General features: G+C 43.6%; 1 protein-coding gene across 2 annotated transcripts in view; it reads right to left on the bottom strand.

Annotated features, from left to right (window-relative positions):
• Positions 1 to 24,153, bottom strand: part of SEC24D (SEC24 homolog D, COPII coat complex component) — a 94,186-nt gene that overhangs the window by 14,954 nt on the left and 55,079 nt on the right. For both annotated transcript variants that reach the window (XM_056116721.1, XM_056116722.1), the window contains exons 9-15: positions 21,396 to 21,534; positions 19,094 to 19,209; positions 12,695 to 12,819; positions 6,258 to 6,449; positions 5,400 to 5,493; positions 1,874 to 1,990; positions 988 to 1,158 (exon numbers count right to left, since the gene is read on the bottom strand). In XM_056116721.1, coding sequence (XP_055972696.1) covers positions 988 to 1,158; positions 1,874 to 1,990; positions 5,400 to 5,493; positions 6,258 to 6,449; positions 12,695 to 12,819; positions 19,094 to 19,209; positions 21,396 to 21,534 — 954 coding nt within the window. The remainder of the gene's footprint in view (positions 1 to 987; positions 1,159 to 1,873; positions 1,991 to 5,399; positions 5,494 to 6,257; positions 6,450 to 12,694; positions 12,820 to 19,093; positions 19,210 to 21,395; positions 21,535 to 24,153) is intronic.

Here is a 24,153-nt window from a genome sequence, read left to right as displayed (position 1 = left end):
ACCAGGAGACTGCTAACCCTCCTCCCCCACAAATTCCAACAACGTAAAGTACTATTTAGTTGTCCCCTTTCAAGATAGTGTCTTATAGATACCTAATGCAAACTATAAAAATGCTATCAAAAATAGTTTTCCCCTGGAGCTGGAGTGATGGTGCAGCTGGGAGGGCATTTGCCTCGTACCCTCCATCACAGCAAGTATCCTGCCACCCTCACCATGGAGTTCACTTTTGATCCTGACCCCTGAGGTGGTAAAACTCTGTTGCAGATTATATCTCAGTGAGGTCTGTCCCCAGACAGTGGAGTCAGGCCAGGGGGCGTGGCGGCTACTCTGGATTGTGGAAGCAAGTGGCTGCCCTGCCTCTGCTTTGGCGGGCACCAGAATGACCCACCCCTTTCTCTGATTTATGCAGGCTTTGTGACTAAAATCTCCAGGCTTTCTTGGGGTTCTGGATGGGCTACCTTCGCCCATCTCCCTGTACTTCCGGGTGCCTGGGCAGTCATGTCCATACCCCAAAGCTGCCATCCAGTTAAAAAAGCTACTGCAGCCTCACCTTCCTGATACAAATATGGAATGGCCTGAACAAACCCAATGACCTCTTAGCAACTGTATTGCAAACATAATGCACACAAGGAGAGAGAGAAGGAAGAAAGTGGGGAGGGGAGGATGTCGGGGGAATTGTGGTAGGTGCGGTGCATTGGTGGAGGGATGGGTGTTGGATCGCTGTACGACAGAAACCTAATCATGAACAGCTTTATAATGGGCTATCTTACAGATATTCAATATTTAAAAAAAAAAAAACCCAAACGGTCGCAATCACGGGGGTGGGGGGGTGGGGGGGTGGAGAGGAGAAGAGGGGCAGGACCTTCTAAGCCTGCCTCCTCCACAGTACCTTCCTTCCCTTACTCTGCAAGTGACGTTTGTCGGCCGCCCACCAGGGGGCGCAGCTCTCAGAATCCAGGGTACCCGGTGGTGGGGTCTGGGCCGTACCTGGAAGTTGTTGTACTTGTACAGGGTTCCCCCGGTGAGTTGAGGCACCAGCCCCAAGGAGGCCACGTCGGAGTACTGGCTGGGGAAGAGGAAGAGCGTCACACAGCAGCCGGTGGCCACACAGTCTTTAGCCAGGGACTCGTAGACATTCGACTGGGGCTGGAAAAGTGTCTGCGGGGAAAGACGCACAGCAGGGAGAAGAAAGTGACATTTCTGGGGGAACACTGGCAGATTTCCTTTTCTTTTCTTTTTTTTTTTTATAAATAAAAATCTCTATTCTCCAGTGATGTGAACTGGGCTGAAGAAATGGAGTACCAGTGCGCCCTCTCCCCCACACCCCAATGCCCCGGCCGCTCCCCCAGAACAGCAACTCTGCACTGGCTCCTGCCTTGGGCATGTGCCCATCTGGCCACAGCAACGAGGAAGCTGACCCGGCTACCCGCAAGGCACAGGCTAGGCAGGTGGCCATTGGTTTCCTACATTCGGTCTTATTCTTCCCTGGGACTTATGGGGAACAGTCTGAGGGTGCTCTGGCACCCAGGGAAGGGGGTCTGCCGTGCGCCCTGCACCCTTCTTCTACCTTCTTCCTGAGTCCCACCCCCAAAGCCCCCAACCATCTCCATTTATGGAGCTGCTCAGATTCTCAGATTCCTTTTGAAAAACAAGCGTGAGGTCCTGTTTTAAATCAGATCAGACATCACTCTTTCCTGGGCTGTGACATCTCCTTAAACCATGGGCAACTCAGAACATTCCTCGGCTAATCCACTGTCCAGGGGTTCCGCGGGCCACACCACCCCTCTTTTCTTACCCAAGGGCCCTGTTTCCTCTAAGTGGACCCCTGTTAATAAGCAGAGGCTGCTTGGAAGGGCAGCTGTTCACAGAATACCTTCTCTTTGTCCGTATTAACCAGTTTTTTGTCATCTCTGTTCTTGAGCTTTCCTGGTGCTTCTGCAGTTGGCAAGGAGGAGTGGAAGATGAACAGCTTCCCAGGACAGTCTGCTGCCTGAGAGGTTGAAGGGGAAAAATTAAAAACCGCAGGAAAAGTTTTAGGTGGGAATTTTTCAATGTTAATGGAGAAAAAGAAATTAAAACATCAGCATCTTCCAGAACCAGGCACTAAATTTCTTTCATTTAAGCCTCACATTAGCCTCTGTCTGTCAGGAGGCAAAGACTCTTCTTTCCACTTTACTGACTGAGAAGCGCTAGGCTGGGAGAAGATATGGATTTGCCTGAAAGCTCCAAGCTGTAATGAAAGTACCAATGTTCAGTTGTATTTCTGTGCATCGTGCTTGCTGTAAAAATATTAAAATAGGGTCTGGAGAGAGATTATAGCAGGTAGGATGCTTGTCTTGCCTGCAGCTAACCAGGGCTCCATTCGTAGCACCCCAGATGGTCCCCTAAATCCACCAGGAGAGACTCTGGGTGCACTGAACACTGGGTGTGACCCGAAAATAAAGAAGTAACTAAGATAATGTTACACAGTTGTAGTAAAAATCTTTTGGCTTTGTTTCGAGGCCACAAGTGGTGCTCAGGGATCACTCCTGGAGGTGCGAGGGGACCAGATGTGGTCGCAGGATCAAACTCAGATGGGCTGCGTGCAAGGCAAGAGCCTGAAGTTCGGCGCTATCTCTCTGGCCCAAAAATACTTTCTTATTTAGCTGATACTATGGTCTTTTAAGAAACAGTGAACCCAATGACGCAAAAGTCAAGAATTCCCAGAGTCAGGATGGAATCCAAGGTCTTTGAAGTGCTATAAACATGGATCAGGTCTAATGTGGTAGCTCAAAGCAGAAGACAGTGGTGCTTTGGCAGCAGCACAAGGAAAACTAGGTAAAATGACAGAAGGGGAAAAAAAGTGATCAAGAACACATACATATCTGTAGTCCCTGGGAGGCGATAAGGAGATGATTCAGACTCAAGAGTCAGCTAGCACTGAGACTATTCAGGAGATTATTTAAGGTGCTAAGAAGTAATGTGCCCAAACTTATAAAACCTAAGTGATTGCCTGTACGGTGCCCCCAACGCAAAACCAGAAAAATGAGATACTAAATCTTTCCTTTGACAGGAGAAAGGTTGAGAAAGGCTGGCCTGGGGAGCCTCCCACTCCAAGTTCGGCTCTGTCACCCTTTCTTCACGGTCATGGTCACGGTCCTCCGGTTATTCATCGATTTGCTCGGGCGGGCCCAGTAACATCTCCATCGTGAGACTTGTTGGTACTGTGTTTGCCATATCGAATACATCATGGGGAGCTTGCCAGGCTCTGCCATGCAGGCGAGATACTCTCGGTAGCTTGCCGGGCTCTCCGAGAGGGGCGGAGGAATTGAACTCGGGTTGGCCATATTGGCTGCTTGCAAGGCAAACACCTTACCCGCTGTGCTATCGCTCCAGTCCTAACCCTTTCTTCATCTTTTTGTTTTGTTTTGTTTTGTTTTGGGGCGATGCTCAGGGATTACTCCTGGCTCTGAACTCAGGGATCCCTCCTGGCAGTGTTTGGGAAACCATGTAGGATACTGGGGATTGAACCTGGATCAGCCATGAGCAAGGTAATCATCCTATCCCACTGTTGCTCGTGCCCTTGCCATCCATTCTTCCGAGAGACAAAGCTCACATTGTCTCTTTGTCCTCAAGAAAGCTAGCTGCATCTACCCCTCTATCCTCACTTCACTTTGCAGACAAGACTTTTACAACTGATGGTATGGCACCAGCACTTTTGGATTCCTGCTGTTCTCTAGCAATCAAGGGCTTCCAGAAAAAAGGAAGGCCATGAGTTTTCCACAATAGGTTTCTCCACCCCACATTTAGGAAGCACAGGAAATGAGACCCTGTGCTCTCATTCTAGGTACTCCATAAGTATTTGCGGAAGGAAGGTTATGGGAAGCATCATCTTGAAATACATTTAAGATCACATTAAGACAATGTAAAGACACACGCCCTCCACCCCCTATCATGATGATATATTTTTAAGCTTAACCACTGACAGCCATTTCCTTCTGACTTTCCTGCCAAATTCTTAATCAAATTATATTTAAGGCCTTGTGGTAGAAGTAATAACTAACTCAGAAAAAAATGTTTTTTGGCCAAGTTAAGACAATGTCAGGAAGTCACATATAATTGCGTTAGGAGTGTCAGACCTTGAAAGAGACTGATTCTGTGAGAAGAAACAATAGGAATCCAGGAGGATTAGGTGCCTTTACAATAAGACACCAAATGCACGGACACTTGCGTGTCCCAGGGCAGCTGAGAACGCATGCTCAGAAACTTTCCAAACAGCCCCCTTTTATCTCTGTGACAAATTAGCAGGTACTGTTTGTTAGTTTTGGTCAACCCTGCTTTGCTTCAACAAGTTTATTACAACTGATTATTACAGATTTTACTTGGCAGTCGGATAGCAGGCAAAGCTATAATTTAAAGAAGGGGGGAGGGAAGCGAGATCCAACGTGTCTTCAGTTGGGTACACAGTAAGGAACGCTGCGCCCTCGGTCCTTCCCCTGCCCACCCCACCCCCATCTATGACCTCCTGAGTGGCTCAGCTGAGCAAACCTGGAGTTTCCGGTGTTCCTCTTCACATTTCTGCCTGGCACGTTCTTGGGAACTGAGGCAATAAGCACCCTGTCTGGCATTACAGAATCACACCTCTTCTGCCACATGGCAAACAACTTAGAAGCTGAGACATTAGAAATGGTATTGCCTTAAAGAGACATAGGCATTCAGGCTGGATGGATAGCTCAGTGGGCTGTGTCACAGGCATGCAGGGGCTCAGGGTTTGGTCCTCAACACAATAAGGTCTCCAGAACCCCCACCAATGCCAAAAGCAGACCTGAGCACTGAGGGAGGAGTATTCCCGACCACTGCTAGGTGGGTCCCAAAGACCAAAATATATACATGCATGCATATATATATAAATATACACACATATATATGTATATATGTGTGTGAAAAAATATATATATAGCTGGAACTCTTTCTCTCCTCCCGCCCTCCCTCTCTCCCTCCCTCCTTCTTCCTTCTTTTCTTCCTTCCTTCCTTCCTTCCTTCCTTCCTTCCTTCCCTTCTTTCCTGACTCCCTCCCTCCCTCCCTCCCTCCATCCCTCTGTTCCTTGTTCTTCCCTCCCTCCTATTTATTGGGCCACACCTGGTTCCAAGTCTACTCCAACCTTTGTGCTCTATGCAAAGCAAGAGCCTGGCCCACTGTCCAGTCTCTTCGGTCTGGAAGGCTCTATTTTCCATAGTATGTGAAAGCTCTTCTGTGTGTGAGTCTTTAGATTTCTATCTTGTTTGTTTGTTTCTGTAGTGCAGGGGATCGAACCCAGATCCCTGGTCACACAATACAAGGCAAGTGCTCTGCTGCCAAACCACCTTAGCCTTGTGTAGATGTTACATGTTATACATGTGGGGCTGAGTCTACCTCTCACCTTGAGTGCTTCCATGCCAGCCTGAACAACAGGTGCGAAGACGGTCTCGTTTTCATTGGAGTCTGCAAACATCTCTGGAATCTGGTCCAATAAACTGTGCAGAACAAAGGAACAAAAGGTTTTAAGCGTTTTGTATAGCCTTTAATAAACGTCAAGAAATAAATCATTAATATTCCAACCCTAAACACGTAAGGTGTTTAACCAAAGTCCAGTGGGTGAATTTTGCAGGAAGAAATATCCTGGCATGATCTGGTACCAAAATTTATAATTTGGCTGGTTGGAACATTCAGAAAGTCACACTCTCAGGGATTCTATTTATAATATTACTTTCACATCCTTGATAAAGTAGCTAAATATTTAGCCATCATCATCATCATCAACTGTTATCACCTTCAAGGAGGAAGTTTCTCCCTAGCTTTCTCTCTTTGCAAGATAAACAGATAAGATTAGATGTAAGTGAAGCAAACTATTCCGTTTAGTCTACATTAAAAAGATTCAGTGGGACCAGAGAAGATATACATAGAAAATACAGCAGGTAGGATATTTGCCTTGCATGTGGCCAACCCACATTCGATCCTCAGCATCCCATATGATCCCTTGAGCACTGTCAGGAGTAATTCCTGAGTGCAGAGTGAGGAATAACCCCTGAGCATCTTCAGGTGTGACCACCCCCCAAAAAATGCAAAAATAAAATAAAATAAAAAGATTCAGTTAACATAACATAAAGGAAAGACTTGTTTAATCCATATCTTAAAAACCCTTTGCCAATGACAAAATGAAATGATAGTGAATTAAAACCTGGGCAATTACAAACAGACATCTGATTTGTATCAAAATTTTAAGACACTTGGTATTTACTTATGAATCACAGCTTGGGATTCTTGATAGTTGACAAGGAAGCCATCCAACAAAGGCACAAAAACTTCTGCAACGTCAGTCACTACCATCATCTGAGGCTGAGCCAAATTACTCTTCACATTAAAGAAATGAAGGACTTTGTTATATGTGATAAAACCAACTCGAATTGCTGAAGTCTCTTCTTGCTCCTCCCTATAAGAAAAAAAAAAGTTTGAGATAAATTTGAGTTCCTTTCGTAAATTTCGGATGAGAAGAAAGTTACCACCTGATATTACTCAAGCACATGTTCTATAAAATATATAGGAGGTATGGTTAAAGTTTGGGTCTTCACTTCTACTTGCAGATGGAAATATGGAGTCACAGTGGTTGGGTATGGGAGTTATTAAGAGCTAAAAAATAAGTGGAGAAAGAAACTCCTAGGTAAAAAAAAATCAGATACCACGAAGACATTTGCTCACATTGTTTTAATATATTTATTTTCAACCCATAGCAATTGCACTCTTGCATTTTTCTCCCATAAACAAGTTAGGCTTGTTTCATTCTTTATAAACAACGTGCTCTCAGAAGTCACCAGAAGGTCAGAAGAACAAATGGGATGGCTGGAGGACAGAAAGGCGCTCGGATTACTCATAGAGCAGCTATTTTTGTCAAGAAGTGACCTGCTCCTCCTTATGGTTCTTCTCATACATATCCGAGAGAATCTTGATGAAGAATGGGCCAGATTTCAATAGTTATGTAGCACCCACATAGAAGGTGTAAATATGAAACAAATCACTGATATAGACTGACAACCTAATGCCTATCTGGTGACCACTTGTAATGGCCACAGCAAGGAAATGCGAGCAATGAGATATTCAAAACCATAACTAAAAGTAGATTTTTTGCTGGTGGTGTTGGTAGTACAAACTCCAAAGCAAGCCCATAATCTTTCTGGAGGGATATAAAATCACAGCTGCCCTCATTTCAGTCTATACTATTTCACAACGGGGCTAGAATCTAATTACTCTGGATTACCAGTGTCTCTCCTTTGCCTCTTCTCTCCCCAACACTACACGCCAAGAACACAACCAAAGTCAGTTTTCATTGGTGGATGTATGTAATATGATGCTAAGTGGTTACAAGCCAGGCACAAAATTTATTTTCTTTGACCCATCAATATTGTTACCCTTAATTTGCTTAGGGCCAACTTTTTGGAAAAGAAATTTCTCCTTTTCTAAATTTCATGCATGGTATGTAAAGCTACTGAGCATACAAGAGACTAAAAAATGGAGAAACCCTGAGGCTGGAGCAATAGCACAGCAGGGAGGGCATTTTCCTTGCATTCAGCTGACGTGGGTTCCATTCCCAGCATCCCATATGGTCCCCTGAGCACCGCCAGGAGTAATTCCTGAGTGCAGAGTCAGGAGTAACCCCTGTGCATCACCAGGTGTGACCCAAAAAGAAAAAAAAAGGAGGAACCCAGATGAAAACATCTACAGTTAAATGGCTGGTCCCACAGGCTTCCTAATTTCTATCATATTTTATGCAGCACCGGCTGTAAAATGATAGATTTTAAACTCTTTAAATTTCTTTTCTAGCTCCTTTGGTAACTGTGTGCATTTGTTCTTTATAGAGGCCTTGATACAGAGGGGAAGTTTAAATCACTCCTCTTTGTTCAAAACTTGGAATCGACACTTACAAGCTTTCAGAAATAGAAATCCTTTTTCCTTTGGAACTATAGTACTTAGATACATCACATGCATGAACTTCAAGATCATAAACCATGTGACTTCAAACAACTATCTTCATACCATACTGAAGTTATATTCCCTCTCATCCGTGCCTAATTATAAGAAGTTTACTCTGCAAGACCAAGTGTATCTCCTCCTTGTTTTGTCAAACTTACCCTGTTGCTTAACAACCAGAAGCCATTTCCTTTTCCAAACTCTTAAAAATTATTCTCAGTGGGGGGGTTTAGTGTCTTAATATATCAGGCGTTATTATTTTATTCTATTTTGGTTCTGGGCCACACCTGGCCCAAGTTAGAGGTTACTCCTGACACTCTGCACTCAGGAATTGCTCCTGGCAGTGGTCCACAGACCATATGGGATGCTGGAGATCGAACCCAGGTTGGCCAAATGAAAGGCAAGAACCCTACTATGTATTTATTATGACTCTGGCGAAGTAAATTGGGCATTTTAAGTGAACATTCTGAGTCTTAGCTACCGCTTCCCAGAAGGTCAACTACAAAAGGGGGAAGTAGAGATTTTGATCAAAGGTGACTCCCACGATGGTCAAACCCCATTTGGGATGGTGAGAGCCCAACAGATGAGCTAACGGTAAGAATCTCTAATCAGTTCAGTGATATCCCCATGAAGGTGTAAACTCAGCCTGACTGAAGCACCAGCCCCTCCAGAATGAGGTTTTATGGACTTGAGAGCAAGAATACCGACATATGCCACTGAGGCCCAGCTCCCATTTCCAAGTAAATCTTTTCATACATAAGGTGAGCAAGGGCCAGAAGATCAGGAAGGGTACTAAACTCTTCCAGCATTTACTTGGGAGTTAACTAAGAGAGAAGACACAAAAAGAAAAATTGTAGAGTAGCCTCTGGCTGCTATGAGCCACTGGGTTTGGACATTTTTCAGTGATAGGAAAGGAAATATCCTGGGGTTCAAAGGATTCGCTTAAATTTGAACAAACATTCTTAACCAGAAAATCTCACATGATAGCTAAATATTGGTAGGCCTCCATGGGAGCATTTGAAAATTTTGCTTATGTTTTGTTTGGGGGGCCACACCCAGCTATGCTCAGGGCTTCCTGGTGGCTCCATGCTGGGGTCAGTCCTACTGGTGCTTGGGGGACCATATAGGGTTCCAGGGATCATATCTGGATTGGCTGAGAGCAAGTCTCACCCACTGTATTATTGCTCCAGCTCCTAAACTCGTGTGTGAAACAAAGAACTACCTTAATATTGTGCATTGTAACAGCCTAACTGCCTAGTTAAATCATATTCAGAAGTGAACTAATCCTTAACCTCTCTTTCATATAAGTCCTATATTTAGAAGTTACATAAAGGCTCTCATACAAAATGTTTTTTTTTTTTGTATTCTGCTTTTCAGTGAACCCTTCCTTAATATTTGCCCCTTGATTTTTGATTTTCATGGAATAAATCTGATAGGGCAAGACAGAAGGTGTTAGTAATTAGATGAACTCAAATGTTCCAAAATCAGCATTTGGAGCAAGTTAGTTACAACAGCATTAAAAAAAAGGCAGCAAGGGCCAGAGAGAGGCCTCAATGAGTTCAGTGTATTCTTCATAAACAGGAGGGCTGGGTTTAATGCCTTGCACCATAAAGTCCCCCGAGTAGCACTTGAAGTGACACCCCCTATCCCCCACCCAAACCATAGCCAAGAGTAGCCACTGAGCACCACCAGGCATGGCCCAAGAAGCCACAATAATAAAAACAGATGTCCAGAAAAAAGTCAAAAGCTTGATCTTTGGGAGAAATGTTTCCTATCTTTCCCTTCCTGTTCTAGAAAAGTCTGGCACCTGGAGATCTCAAAGAAACAGACTGAAGCTCAAGAGTAAACAACAGGGTCTTCTCTTTCCACAGATCCCACTCAAAGAGGTACAGATGTTAACTAAAGCCTGTGCTGCGTGGGAGGGGGGCACAGCTCAGCAGCAGGCTCAGCACACACCTCACACTCCGCTCTGGTGCTCAGAGCACGGACCCACCCACGCCACCTCAGGGGATCTCTGGCACACAAAGACCAAGTGTGTGTGAGAACCACGACACACATGCGTGGGCCTTGGGTGAGAACTGCCACCAAAGTGGGTGCCCTCCAAGGAGAGAGTCTGACTCCCGCCAAGCATGTGTGTGAATATCACAACCAAAGATGTGTGACTCCTATGGTCACAGCGCCACAACCAAGGATGGGTGTGTGACTACTGTTGTCACAGCCGCCCCAAACAAGGGCATGGGGGAACAACATGGAGGAGTGAAAAATAAGTACTGGGTCTTACAAACTATTTGAGGGTGGGGGGAGGGATGCTGTAAGATACAACAGGCTTGGACCTAGCTGGGGGGGAGGGTGAGGTGGCGGCTAAGTCTTGGTGCTACAGTGTTCCCCCAAGCATCACTGGGTGCAGTCTCGAAGGCCCCTGGCACTGTTGAGTGGAGGACCTCCAGCACTGCTGCAGCCTGGTCCGGGATCCCTGGCACCAACAGCCCTGAGTGGCCACATATTCTTGGGCCCTGCCTTGAATTGCAGGCCACACTGGCCGTGTTGGCCAACAAAGATGTACACAAAAACCATTTGGCAGGTTACCTGCTTAGAAATTCAAGAAGTCGCTCAAATCAGTGGCAACCTTACAGTAAAGTAATAAACAGTCCATTCATAATAAGTTTGGGTGTAGGGAAAAGAACCAAGAGTTGTTTGAAAAGATAATGGGGGAAAAGTTCTTTTGGCTTGAATAAAAACTTTCCAGAGAGAGAGAGAGAGAGAGAGAGAAAGAGAAAGAGAGAGAGAGAGAGAGAGAGAGAGTTTTGAAGAGTGGCAGGGGAAGAACTAGCATGATCTTTTCCATTTTTTCCTTGCACTGTTGCCAAAAACACAACGTGCTCCAGTGAGACATGAGAGTATCAGCGCCCCAGGAAAGTCTGAGATTGTATAAAGCTTATCAATAGGTCACAGACGTCGCATCATCGCTGGGTTGAAAAGGACTAAGGAGCAGCGGAGTGTCTGTGGAAATAGGTCAGCCTAATTTAAACTGGGTTGAACGAGGAGAAAGAGTGTTTCCAGAAACCAGAGTCATTTCCTTCCATTCTCAGAGAAATTGGAAACTCATATTTAGAATCAAAATAGCCCATGAGAGAGTTCTGATAAGGGGTGTACCCTTCAGCAGCAAGTCCCTTCTTCACGACTTTTCCCAGGAAAGAGGCGATGGATGGGAAGGAGGGTCGTAGCGCGTGGGCACGCCTCAGATTCTGTTCCGATACCCCCTTTTTCAACGGGCTTGTTCTTTGCTTTCCAGTGTGAAGTTACCTCAATGTTTTATAAACATCCTCAGGGCTTTTTCCAAACCATCCCCAAGAATATTATGACTTCAGCTTCAGGGATACAAATAAAACGACTTCTGGGAGGTCCGTGATTTGTGGCTCTGGGTTTCACGCGTAGTAGAGCACCAGCTTCACAGGGAACAGACGCTGTGGAGCAGGCAGCAAGGACCTTGGGGTCACAGACTGCCCCCCACCCTAAAAAATACACATATACACACACACACACTCACACGCACACACACAAGGCAGCCTTCTCCAGAGGAGAGGTGGCTTAGTACAGAAATGGGGAGAAGGAAGTTAGAGTTCATCCCATCTTTCCTAGCTTCTTATATGTCACCATAAGAAATCCAGGTAAGAAACACCTGTAAAAAACACCTGCCTCTGCATCCCACTGGTAGATGCCACCTGCAGCCTAAAACACTACTTTCTTCTCTATGGGAAACGGTCATGTTTGCTGAAATCCTTTCCCAACTTTCCTTGTATCTCTGCCTTTTAACAGCATGCACGATAATGGACGTTGAGCACCAATGTCACAAGACTTGGAAGCAGAGGGCACAGGTGAAAGCTATGGCTACAATGTCTTGGTCTCTGCTCTCAGGCCCCAAGTCTGTCTTCTGGCTCGACTTTGGGGGTCCCGAGCAGACCCGCCAACTACCAGCTACTACTGCAAAAGCAAGACTTTTGAACCCTCAATGACAGACATCCCTAGGTTCTTACTGCTACCCGGCCAGGATTCTCCTCATTCTTTATCATGGATCAGGAAAGCTATTTACTAGAGCATTGTTTGTTTATTATCTTTTAATCCATTGGCTTTGAATCCATTGGTTTATTTGGCTTTGAACAAAAGAACACTGTGACCTACTAAGGAGTAAAACAAAGGTAATAAGAACTATTAGGATGTGGAAGGGACCAGTATGACAATACTAGTTAGAAGTGATCACTCTGGACAGGAATTGAGTGCTGAAAGTAAATAAAGGGACATTCATAATGACCTTCCAGTATCTGTATTGCAAACCATAATGCTCAAAAGGAGAGAAATAGAGAGAAAAGAAAAGTGCCTGCCATAGAGGAAGGTGTGTGTTCATGGGTAGGAGGGGAGAGGGGTGGGCGGGAGGGAAACTGGGAACACTTGGTGGTGGGAAATGTACACTAGTGAAGGGATGGATGTTGCAGCATTATATGACTGAACCCCAACCATGAACAAGTTTGTAACTGTGCATATCTCACTGATTCAATAAAAAAATCTTTTAAAAATAAATAATGGTGCTGTTTAGTTTTAAAGAATCGCCCACTGCCCTCCTCCGCATGATAGCAGCAGGTCACTCAGCGCTGGCTTTTCTGCCCACATGGAGAGAAGCAGTGGCACGTCAATTCTGCAGAGCATCAGCTCTCATACCTGGGAAGCCGTTCCAGCACAGTCTTCAGTTCCTCGCAGATGAGTTTCACAAGTCCGTTCTTGATGTTGCTGTAGGAGACGTCAATCATGAAGATGAAGGCTGGTGGGCTGGGAGGCTTGTTCTTCTGCAGGAGAGCAAAAAGATCACACATGCACAAACAGTTAGCAAGCGTCTACAGCCCGTTATCCGGCTACAGTGCTACTAAGCTCTTCAAGCCCAGCAGGAGACGGGACACAACATCTGTGGAATGAAGTCACTGTCTAGAACAGTCTGTGAGGGGACAGAGAGAAGCTGTTTGTTTTCTAGGCAGTGACCCGGGTGCCACAATTGCATTTGATGGCATTGGAACAATACCATGGAATTATAACAACATCCGTCTGAGAAGGGTCTCTGTGGCATAAATCCAGGGGCCATAATTGCTTCAGGGGTAAAACAGCCTCATGGCTGGCCTGAAGAAGGGGAGTCTAGATCTCTGACAGAGTACACCACAAAAGAGAATAGACATTAGCATTTGTTTTTGACACTGTAACTTATGTCACTGAAGTGATTATTTTCATGTCTCTTCTTTTATAGAGTTTTAATGATATGAAGTACTGATGTTTAGAATTGTTAGTGTAGTGTGTTAGTAAAGAATTTTATTGTGTCATTAAATGATAACCTATTTATTACATAGTCATGGCAAACAATTACATATTGGGCCTTTTCTCCATTTAAAACAGTTACTATAACATAAAGCAGATAATATCTAAACATTCCTAGCTGTTGATCTATTTACTGGCTAATGTTCAAACACCCTTGGGAAGAAGTGTTTCTCCAATTGGGGTCTTACAACATATTTATAAAAGAGAGTCACAGGCAAACAATGTCTGTGACTCACATTAGAGAATAATGAGTTGAGACTAATATAATTTTTATCTTTATGATTATAAAAAATGTATCAAATAATTTACTTAAATATTCATAGTTGCAAAATGAGATCATATCTCCATATTATGCTACTGATTCATTCTATATTCAAGGTAGCATTCTTGCATCACAATAAAAAATCAGAAATCAAAACAAGAAAAAGACCTTTGAAATAAGGAAAGAAAGCCAGAAGGAGAGGGACAGCCACAGAATGATCTCTCTCATACGTGGGATATAAACAGTAGGGCAATTACAAACACCCAAAGGAAACAGCAACTGAGAGCTGGTCTTCAGGAGGAGGCTGACCCCAGGGGGTGGGGAAATCGACAATGGAACAATGATGGGCAGAAGTGGACACTGGTGGAGAGTGTACAGCTGCAATGTTTAATGTTGAAACCCTGCCACTAAAAGTTGTAAGCCCTGGTACCTAACCTACAACAAAATTTTCAAAAACAATAATAATCTGGATCTGAAATCTCACTCCCTCCAGGAAAGTGACCATTTTCCTTACCTTCTACACTGGTTTACCATAAAATTGGTGGGGTTTTTGTTCATTTTTGTTTTGGGGCCATACCCTGGTGGTGCTCAGGGCTTACTTGTTGCTCTGTGTTCTGAGACCACTCCTGGTGAACGCAGGGGACCATATGGGTACTGGGGATTGAATCCAGGTCAGCTATATGCAAGGCAAGTGTCCTAACCACTGTGCTATCTCTCCAGCTCCCAAATGTATTCTCTTGACCATATTTTAACTGTGTGGTTCAGGAGTATTAAGTATTATTACAATGTCGTGTTAACTATCACCTACACTCACATCTATAACTCTGTTTCAGTTATCTGGTGTAACTGAAACTCTGTACCCATAAAACTATTAATAATTTACCATTCCATTCTCTCTCTCTAGTCCCTGGAGACCAACATCCCACATTTTTACATTTATTCTGTCACTGTGAATTTTATTACTGTAGGGTAATTTAAAAACTAGAATCAGACAATATTTACTTTTATGTGGCTGGCTTACTTAATTTAGCACAATACCCTCAATATCTATCCAGGAGACAGTCTGTCAGTATTTCCTCCCTTTTAATGGCTGAATACTATTTCATTGTATGTATGCACAGATATACACAAATTTATTGAATGTGACTAAGTCATTTTCAAAACATGTAGTCAATCCACTCATCAGCTGATAAACCCTTGGGCTGCTCCTACTCTTTGGCTATGAACCTGAATGTTTCCTTGAGACTCTTTATAATTATCTTTCTTATGTATCCAGGAGTAAAATTGCTGGAGCATATGATAATTGAACTTCTGATTTCTTGAGGAATTTCTCCACTGCCCTCTTGTTCTTTGGCCTCAACCACTGTGTTGGCTTCTAATAGCTCCCTAAGGCCAATCTCTCACCTTTCATTACACCTTTTATTACACAATCACTACAGGACAGATAAAACTATTCAAGACATAATACGGATCACAATGATACTGTGTCCAATGACATGAAATTTACAGAGATTCCAGAGCTGAGAAAATGGCTCAGAAATATCCACAATATTAGAGATTTACTAAATAAATTAACATGTGAATGGATGGAATGGGAAGATGGACCGATGGATGGAAAAACTTCCCTTTGGCTTTATCTGTTTCATGAATTAATATTACTTATTCCATGGTATGACAGGCAATACTCTCTTTAGTTCTCCTTCAAGAAATAGATATACCAACCAAAGAGATAAAACATCAAAGATGCTAGACCCAGTGGAGGGTGAAACAGTCTGAGTTCCCCAGCTTTACTTCCCATATTTCCCATTACTCATTCCTCCAACTAACTCAAGTGCCTGCCATTTAAAAGAAAAAATTCTTATCCAGAAGTCACAGTCTAGAGGGCCTGGGCCAAGAATTTGGTCAAAAGTGTTTTGGCCAAAAGTGTTTTGTTTGGCGTATGCTATTTAAAAATATATATCTGAATTAAAAAGGGGAATCTACCTCCAACTATCCTTGTTCCTATCTGAGTCCACACCACTCATCTATGAAGCCTGACTACTAGTCCCTGAACAAAGTGGGTTGCAAGTTCCTTTTTGAAACTTCTCTCTCAGACTTATTTCCTTCTTTCATTCCTACAGGACTATACTCAGGGCTCAGGGTTTGGCCCAGCTCCCTGTGTCACCTCCTTTTTGAGTCCTGTGATTCTTTATATTTTAAGCTATTCAGGGCACTTTACACATGGTATGTTCCCGCATGGCAGGTCCCCTGAGATAAGGCTCACAGTCCTGCTGACTGCAATGTCCCTCACGGCACAGTTAAGGGCCCCTGGACATGCTAAGCATTCAATAAATGCCTGAGTAAAGTAAAATTTAAAGGAGAAACAAACATATTTAGAAAAAAGGGGGGGGGGAACTAGTGGAGATGAGATTTTACATTTCTAGTACAATTTTGTGCCAATATATTCCATAAGGGCTAGAGCAATAGCACAGCGGGTATGGCGTTTGCCTTGCATGTGGCTGACCCAGCCAACCTGGGTTCGATTCCTCTGCCCCTCTCGGAGAGCCCAGAAAGCTACTGAGAGTATCTGGCCCACGCAGCAGAGCCTGGCAAGCTACCCATGACATATTTGATATGCCAAACACAGTAACAACAAGTCTTACAATGGAGTTGTTACTGGGCCCGCTTGAGCAAATCAATGATCCATGGGAGGACAGTGCTACAGTGCTATATTCCATAAATGTCAAATGAGAAATTCTGGTATGTAATGGAGCTGGGATCTTTTATTTTAGGTGATTTCCCTTTCATGACAATTTTATAAATATTGCCCATCCCTCCACAGCGTGCTTACTGATGGAGAGTGAGGGATCTGTGACCATATCACCTAGGGATCAGTCTGGGTCAATTTTATAATGTCAGGTTGGTACCTAAACCCTCGAAGCTTCAATTTCTCCATGTCATGGTGGTAACTTTCCACATGGAGATCCAGATCCCATACAGTTAACATCCCACATAGCAAATGCTTAATGAATGCTAATTTTATTACTTAAAAGTGGTATTATGATGAACTAAAAAAAATTTCATTGCTAAAATCCCCTTTAAGTTTATATGGTGTTAAAGATATACATAGATAGGAAATGAACTCTTTTATATCATCCAAAGTCCTCAGGCAACTCATTATGCTCTATTGACATTTAAAATTTTAATTATTTTTAAGACATTTGCAGGCTCTTTTATTAAGAACTTGGAAAAGTAATAAGAGTAATCTTACAAAGGTAAAACCCAAAACAACAACCTCTTCAAAATGTACAATTTTCACTTGGTTGCTTGCCTGCTGGGTAAGATTTCCCATCAATTAGACATCTGGAACATTTCCAGATAAGAGTTTAAAGATACCAAGACTTTTGTTCCCAGAAATAGATTTGACTCTCTGCCTAAGTTTCCACTAAAAAAAAGCATAAAAATCAAGATAATGCAGCCTTTTTGGCATAGAAGTGGAAACTCCAAGCATGGTTAGATTTATGGTACAGTTGCAAAGATCAGCGAACAAATTTTCCATCACTAGTTATAATGGTTTTATTACATTTAATCAGAAGTTCAAATGTTTATGTTATGCCTAATCCTCCTCCTCCAGTCAATAGCAGAAAAGAACAAACAGTGGTTCCAAAAGTCCTTGACATCTTAGGACATTATTTTTTTCTTCTGAAAGAAGGCATTTGTACCAAAAGTGTTCTTATTTCCCAGAATATACTCAACTGCTACAATGTTTTAAACCAACAAAGCATTACATTTTCTGTAATAACTGATTTTATATAACAAGGTTAAAAAAACTAAAACAAACACTAAAAAAGTATGGGAAATACTAAATTAAAAAGTTGTCTCAACTGATACAACTTAAAATCCAATCAATGAAAAAATATTCAATTAGAGAAAAATGTTCTTCATAATTTATAGTCAATACACAGATTTGCCCTTTAGTAAATATCTACAAAATAAAAATCTGGGGTGTGTTTTCTGGCAATTGGGCACCAGGAGGCATTTGTTTTTGGAAGAGGAAGTCAGAAGGACCCCAGGATCTACATTAGGACTACACATGGAACTTCAGATATAAGCTGGAATCTGATTTATTCTGTAAGATACTTTCAAGTCACTGACAAATTTTAATTCTGCACAAAACAGTCATACTGAGGGCACTGTCGCTATAGCATCGAAGATAGCAAACTATCAGTCTGGGAACAGTAACATACCTGAAAATCCATTCATTCATTAATTCATTCCCTCCTTCATCCCATATACATCTCTCAGCAGCTTACACGACGCCAACACTGTGGTCAATGCCACAGCAGATTCATGCCACGATGCTCATTCTCAAGGCTATGAGAATCTCTTAAGAAGGAAACATGTCAAAGATTCAAATTTTACTGGAATGACTACCTACATATATAAAGGGGCCAAACTCTCTGAAAGCACAAAGGTAATCTCAGAAGATTTAGCAAATGTTAACATGAGTCATGGAAAGCTGGACACATGGATACATGGGTGTGTGAATGCATATGCATGCAAATGTGTGTGCACACACATGCACATTTGCGCACGTGCACACACACACATGCATGCACACACACACACAATTTCAGTCAGAAAGTGAAAAGAGTGTTGGAGAGAGGCAGTGGCTAGTCTGCTTGAGATCTGACGAAGCCCAGAACTGTGCAAGCATTGAGGGGCCAGAGTGATGAGGTTTTGTATGTCTGAAGAGTGAATTAAGGTGGTGGTTGGGAATCCAAATCAACTAATGGCCTTGCAAGCAAAGCTAAACATTCAGATTTTGATTCTATTTGTTTTTGTTTGTTTTAGGGCCACACCTGGCAGTGCTCAGGGGTTATTCCTGGCTCTGCACTCAGAAATTACTCCTGACTGTGCTCTGGGGACCTATGGGATGCTGGGAAATGAACCCAGGTGAGTTGCAGGCAAGGCAAGTGCCTGCTCACTGTACTATTGTTCCATCCCCCAGATTTTAATTTTAATAGTTTAGTGATTCCACTTCAAGGAAACCAGGTGGCAGGATACCCAGCTGAACAGATGGCTCAGGGGAGCCTCATCACTCTGGGGATTAGTGGAGAGCAGCAGGAAGGCAGAGAGAAATGTGACCGTGTTTGCACACACAGGGCTGAGTTCTGCTTGAAATGCCCCTGAACTCACTGGCAGAACAAGCAGGGCAGAGGTACAATCTGTAGAACTCAAGTGACCCCAGCACACTCTCTCTGTGAAGACAGAGTGGACTTTAAGTAATCGTGTTTTCCTTCCAGCAACATTCTCCATCTTTTGAAAAATGATCATAACAGAGGATGGTGTAACACTGTTGATCTGTTAATCTTAGCCTTCCAGGCTGGACCTCCATCACTCAGGTACCACGCAAACCCTTTGTGAGTCAAAAGTCAAGAGCTCCTTACATGTGAAAGTTAGTCACTTGAAGCTGACACCCGCACCTCAATACTCCAAGCACCAGGAACACTTACTCTGCAGTAATCCAGAGTAGCAACGTATTCATAAGATCCTAGAGATAGCTCTGGCTTCTCATAGTAGTCCAGTCTTCTTCCCATGTGGTCCAGATGTTGGAAATAAGATGGTGGAACTAATAAAAATAAAATAGGAAAGGAAATCTTTTGTTTTCTTAACACAGGCAATTTAGTTATGTTCTCAAATTTTATTATGGGAGGAAAAGAGTTAGTATACAAAAAAAACTTAAGCTGAGTGCAGTAGATTCTAGATAGCCACTATTTAAGAAGCCTGCCTTGAAAGTACAAGGATTTTCGAAAAACTCTCTTGACCCTTCTACAAAGTTACTGGTAACAAAGAGGGTCCTATAGGAGAAAAGGCACAACAGTCCTTGTTCTTTAAGGCTGTCATAACCAGCCTTCATTTCTATTTAAATGCCACCTTTAAAAGAAATTTTGCCTTTTCTACCCATTTACATTTTCAATGCACATCACAGAAACATACGTGGGTTATCTGTGCTATACTATTAGCTACAGTGTTTACTATTCATTAATGAAGCAGTGCCTTTGGCCACAGGGATTCTGCAAGGTAATCTGTCCTTGTTCCGGTTTCACAGTGGAGAGGATTACTGTATTAGGGAAAGATTTCGCCACAGAGATCTCAGCTGAGAAGCTCTTAATTTGATTTGAATGTCTAAGAAGGTTCCTTCTGGCAAAGACCTGGAAGCCATCCAATAGCACAGGAACAATTATGAGTCACATCTGAACACTTGGACAAATATGGCGTGGTATCTCTGAGCTGCCGCCCAGCTAGTAAACTGCTCTGAGTACAAGTACTCGGAGTCACCAGAAAAGCTCTGAGTTTAAACATTTCATAAAGAATGCCATATTCACTTGTAAAACCACAAAGTACTGCCTTTTGTTCTAAAACAACTCAGTATTCTTAATTTCTTTTTTTGTTGTTGTTGTAATCGAACTAGCAGCATGTATGACAATAGGACTTCTTGTTTTTTGGTTATATCTGTTAAAAAAAATAGCCAGGTTTGATTTTTCTTTTGTGTTATCATACCATGATCAATTCTCTTCAAATACGTTTTATTAAGTTTCAGAGGTACATGTTGATCTCTGAATTTTAAAAACTCAGTGTCTTGAAGAAATGCTGGGTGGGAGATGGTCTCAGTTCAGACCTAGGAGGGTAGGAAACTGCTGTCAGGGCTGAAGCTGTTAACTGGAGGAGATGGGCAAGGCTTCCTTCTCCCTCTGAGGATGCCTGGTCTGGAATTCCTACACACCGGAGCCTCAGATGGACTCTCACTTGCATGCACAGGTAGATGGGAAACACAACCTTTAAAGGGAATTGAATATTCACTACCATTTGACAACATGCCATTTGGTGATGCTCAGGGGTTACTCCTAGCTCTCAACTCAGGAATCACTCCTGGTGGTGCCCAGGGGGACCCTATGGGATGACGGGGCTAGAACCCAGGTTGAACCACGTGCAAGGCAAACACCCTGCCTGCTGTACTATCTCTCCAGCCCCAAATAGGCCATGTTTTATGAACTAAACTTCAAGCCACACCATAAATAATGTACTGCTGTCAACATCCATCTCCCTGCATGTCTTTTGGCCTTAAATGCTCCTTACCAGGCAAAATAGGGACATTTCCAGGTCAACAAAGTAGAACTGCACATGAGCTTGCTGGGGTCTCCCTAAGGTCAACAAATCTGACCTGCTTCAACTATATGAAGAATGTAGGTATCCGTTTAGACCAACGGCAGCCGGGCTCCCTTGTAGGGACTCAAACTGGAGACCAGTCTGAGTATGCCTGCTGGGTCATTCATTTAACACATCCACGTGAGGTTTCAACATATGCATCTCCCCTGAAGCTAAAAGTGTATGCTTCTGATAACCCCCCAGTTATCTGTATTGCAAACCATAATCCCAAGAGGAGAGGAAGAGGGAGAGAGTAAGAGAGAGACAGAAACATAGAGACAGAGAGAGAGAGAGAGAGAGAGAGAGAGAGAGAGAGAGAGAAAGAGACAGAGAAAGACAAAAAGAGACAGAGAAAGAAAGAGGAAGTGCCTGCTATGGAGGCAGCCTGGGGGAGGGGAGTGGCAGGAGGGAAACTAGAGTCATTGGTGGTAGAAAATGGACACTGGTGGAGGGATGGGTGTTGGAATGTTGTATGACTAAAACCCAATCATGAACAGCTTTACAATGGTCTATCTCATAATGATTTATTTAAAAAAAATAAATAACTAATAAAATAAAATGTAAGTTTCCCTGCTGGACCTCAGTGGGTGCGTGAAGGGTGCCACTCACCGTCATTGACGCAGTTGCAGAACCCGCACTGATACCGCCGTCCACCTTCGATGAACTGCATGAAGGGACACATGTAGGCTTTGCACCGGTTGCACCTCACGGGCCCACTGTCTCCATGGTTGACCAAGTAGAGTGGAGTCTGCAAGAAGCAAGGCAAGAGGAGAGAGACGTCTGTCAAGGGTGTCACAGATCCTGTGTCATCACTGTGATGTGGAAAGATCTTCGAACACAGTCATGAAGGAACGTGCCAGGGATGGGATCCCCAGAGGCTCCCCTATGCATTTAACGTGCTTTATTGCTGCGCCAAAAGCCCAGCCAGCCCTTGTTAAGTAACTTGACAATTTTTTGTTTTGTGGGTCAAAAAAAAAAACCAGCAGTGCTCAGGAGATCAGGTAGTATACAGTGGATCAAACCCACGCCTTCCACATGCAAAGCTTGGGCTCAGCTGGTTGGGCGATCTCTCTGGTGCTCCTCATTAAGGAATTCCTGTACTTGGCTGGCAAATGAGACTGTCTCTCTTGATTGCTTGTGATTTTTAAGCAACACCCATACAACAATTCATCTAAACTCATATCACAATTATATGCATATATGTACCTGGGATGTTGTGTATGTGTATGTGTGATGGCATATCTACTGATTTGCAGAGAGAAAGAGAAAATATAATGATGATAACAGTACCCATTAACACTTGTATTAAAAATGCCCTGGTCGTCTTATATTACATAATATGAAAAATCAACTCATAGACTATAAATAAAGAAGTGAATCAGTTCTGACTGCCCAAGGCTCAGTCCGCAAAGCAGGAAGCTACTAAGATGGGGCCAACAAAGAACCCATGAGGTGTCTTAACACAGCATCTGAGGGCCAGAGAGAGAGAGAGAGAGAGACAGCAGGAAGGGCATTTGCCTTCTATGTGGCCAACCTGGGTTTGATCCTTCTCACTCTGTATGGTGGGCACACCCTGTGCCCCATCAGGAGTGAACCCTGGGCACAGAGTACCTGATGTGACCCCAAACAAACAAACAAACAGATTTCATCTGAAGAACTTAGCAGTGGCCCTCTCTCATTTGGGCAGGGAGAGCAGGCCTGCCCCCTCTATGGCTTCATCTGACGGCCGAAGCCTCACAGGCTGTTCTTCATGCAGCGGCTCCTGCTCTGCCAGCACTTGCGAACCAAGATTTTATGAAGGTTGAACTAAAGAAGCTCAACTGCTTCTTCCTCCCAAACAAGTGAAGAAGCCATGACGCATCTTGTAGAACTCGGAAGTAAAAACTCTCAGATTCTGCAGCCCGCCTTTTTCCTCAGCTCTTCTGGCTTCCAGAATGAAACCACAGATTCCAATTAGGGCTTATTTTTTTTTTTTCACTTTTTAAAATAAATCTCCTTAAAGATAACATTCCTAGAAGAGTCTTAAAGTACTGGGTTTGGCATGACTAGGAAGTTTTCCTCTAAAGAAAGACATAAATAAAACAGACTACTCTATTAATGTAGGACTAGAGATGGGGGGGTGGGAGTGGGGTCATCTTCTGTGTATCTGAGAAAACAGAGATCTACTATTGGTCCATAGCCTGTTGTTCCCTGAGAAAACAGATGCAAGGCAGAAGTTTCAGAAATGAGCTGTAAAGTACGAGAGGGAGGGGGAGATAAGGGAGAGAGGGAAAGGAAGAGGGAGGGGGGCAGGGAGAGGGGCAGGGAGAGGAGGAGGGACAGAAGAAAAGCACCTGCCATTGAGGCAGGCAGAGGGTGGGAGGTTATGGGAGGGATTCTGGGAAATGCACGCTGGTGGAGGGATGGGTGTTGGAATACTCTATGACTGAAATCTAATCATGAACAGCTTTGTAAGGATCTATCTCACAGTGATTCAATAAAAAAGTTAAACAACAACAATAACAATAACCAAAAAAAAAAAAAACCCAGCCCAGAACAAAACAAACCCCAAAATCCAAAACAAAGTTTAATAAAATCAATGAAAGCCATAAGGAAAGAGTAAGGAAAAAAAAAAATGACAATCCTGTCCCCTTGCTCCTGGTCCCTGGAAACTAGAGGATGGGCAAGGTTATTCTCTTCCTGGTCTGTCCTGAACGGAGGCAGGGAGAGTGTGTGTCTGTCTGTAACACAGAGGCCAAAAATCAAGACACGTAAATAGGAGCACATAAATAGCGCTGAATGAGACCCAAGCTGAGACCTGGTGTCCCCATCTCTGCCCTTCTCTCCCGGATCCACTTAGCTCCAAAGATTTTTTTCATTCATTTATTTTTGATTGGGGGCCGCAACAGGTGGGTATTCAGAGTTTTCTCCTGACTCTGAGCTCCGGGATCACTCCTGGTAGGGTTCGGGGGGGCGGGGGGGCGGGCAGATGCAGTGCAATGTACTGAAAAGCCAATGCCTCACCCGCTGTTCTATCTCTAACCCAGAGAAATTCCTTATTATCCTTTTTACTTGTTTGTTTTGGGGGCCAAAGAGTTAACAGAATAGGTATAGTTGGGTAAATGTGAGTGAGGTTTGAGCATCTAAAGGGTATTTACATAAACGTTTACATGAACAAATTATGAAAAACAAAACATCACTGCGACTGAGATAAGGGGGAGACACGAGATAGGGTAGTGGTTAGAATATATGCCTAGCATGTGTCTGACCTGCGTTTGATTCTGAGCACCACCTGGTCCCCCAAGCACTGCTGGAAACAGCCTTTGAGGCCCCCAAACACCACCAGGTGTGGCCCTAGAGGCCCCCAGCACTGCTGCAGTGGCCTGGG

This window comes from Sorex fumeus, unplaced genomic scaffold, assembly GCF_029834395.1.
Source record: "Sorex fumeus unplaced genomic scaffold, SorFum_2.1 ptg000033l, whole genome shotgun sequence".
Classification (NCBI taxonomy): domain Eukaryota; kingdom Metazoa; phylum Chordata; class Mammalia; order Eulipotyphla; family Soricidae; genus Sorex; species Sorex fumeus.
This window is presented reverse-complemented; position numbering and strand designations above follow the sequence as displayed.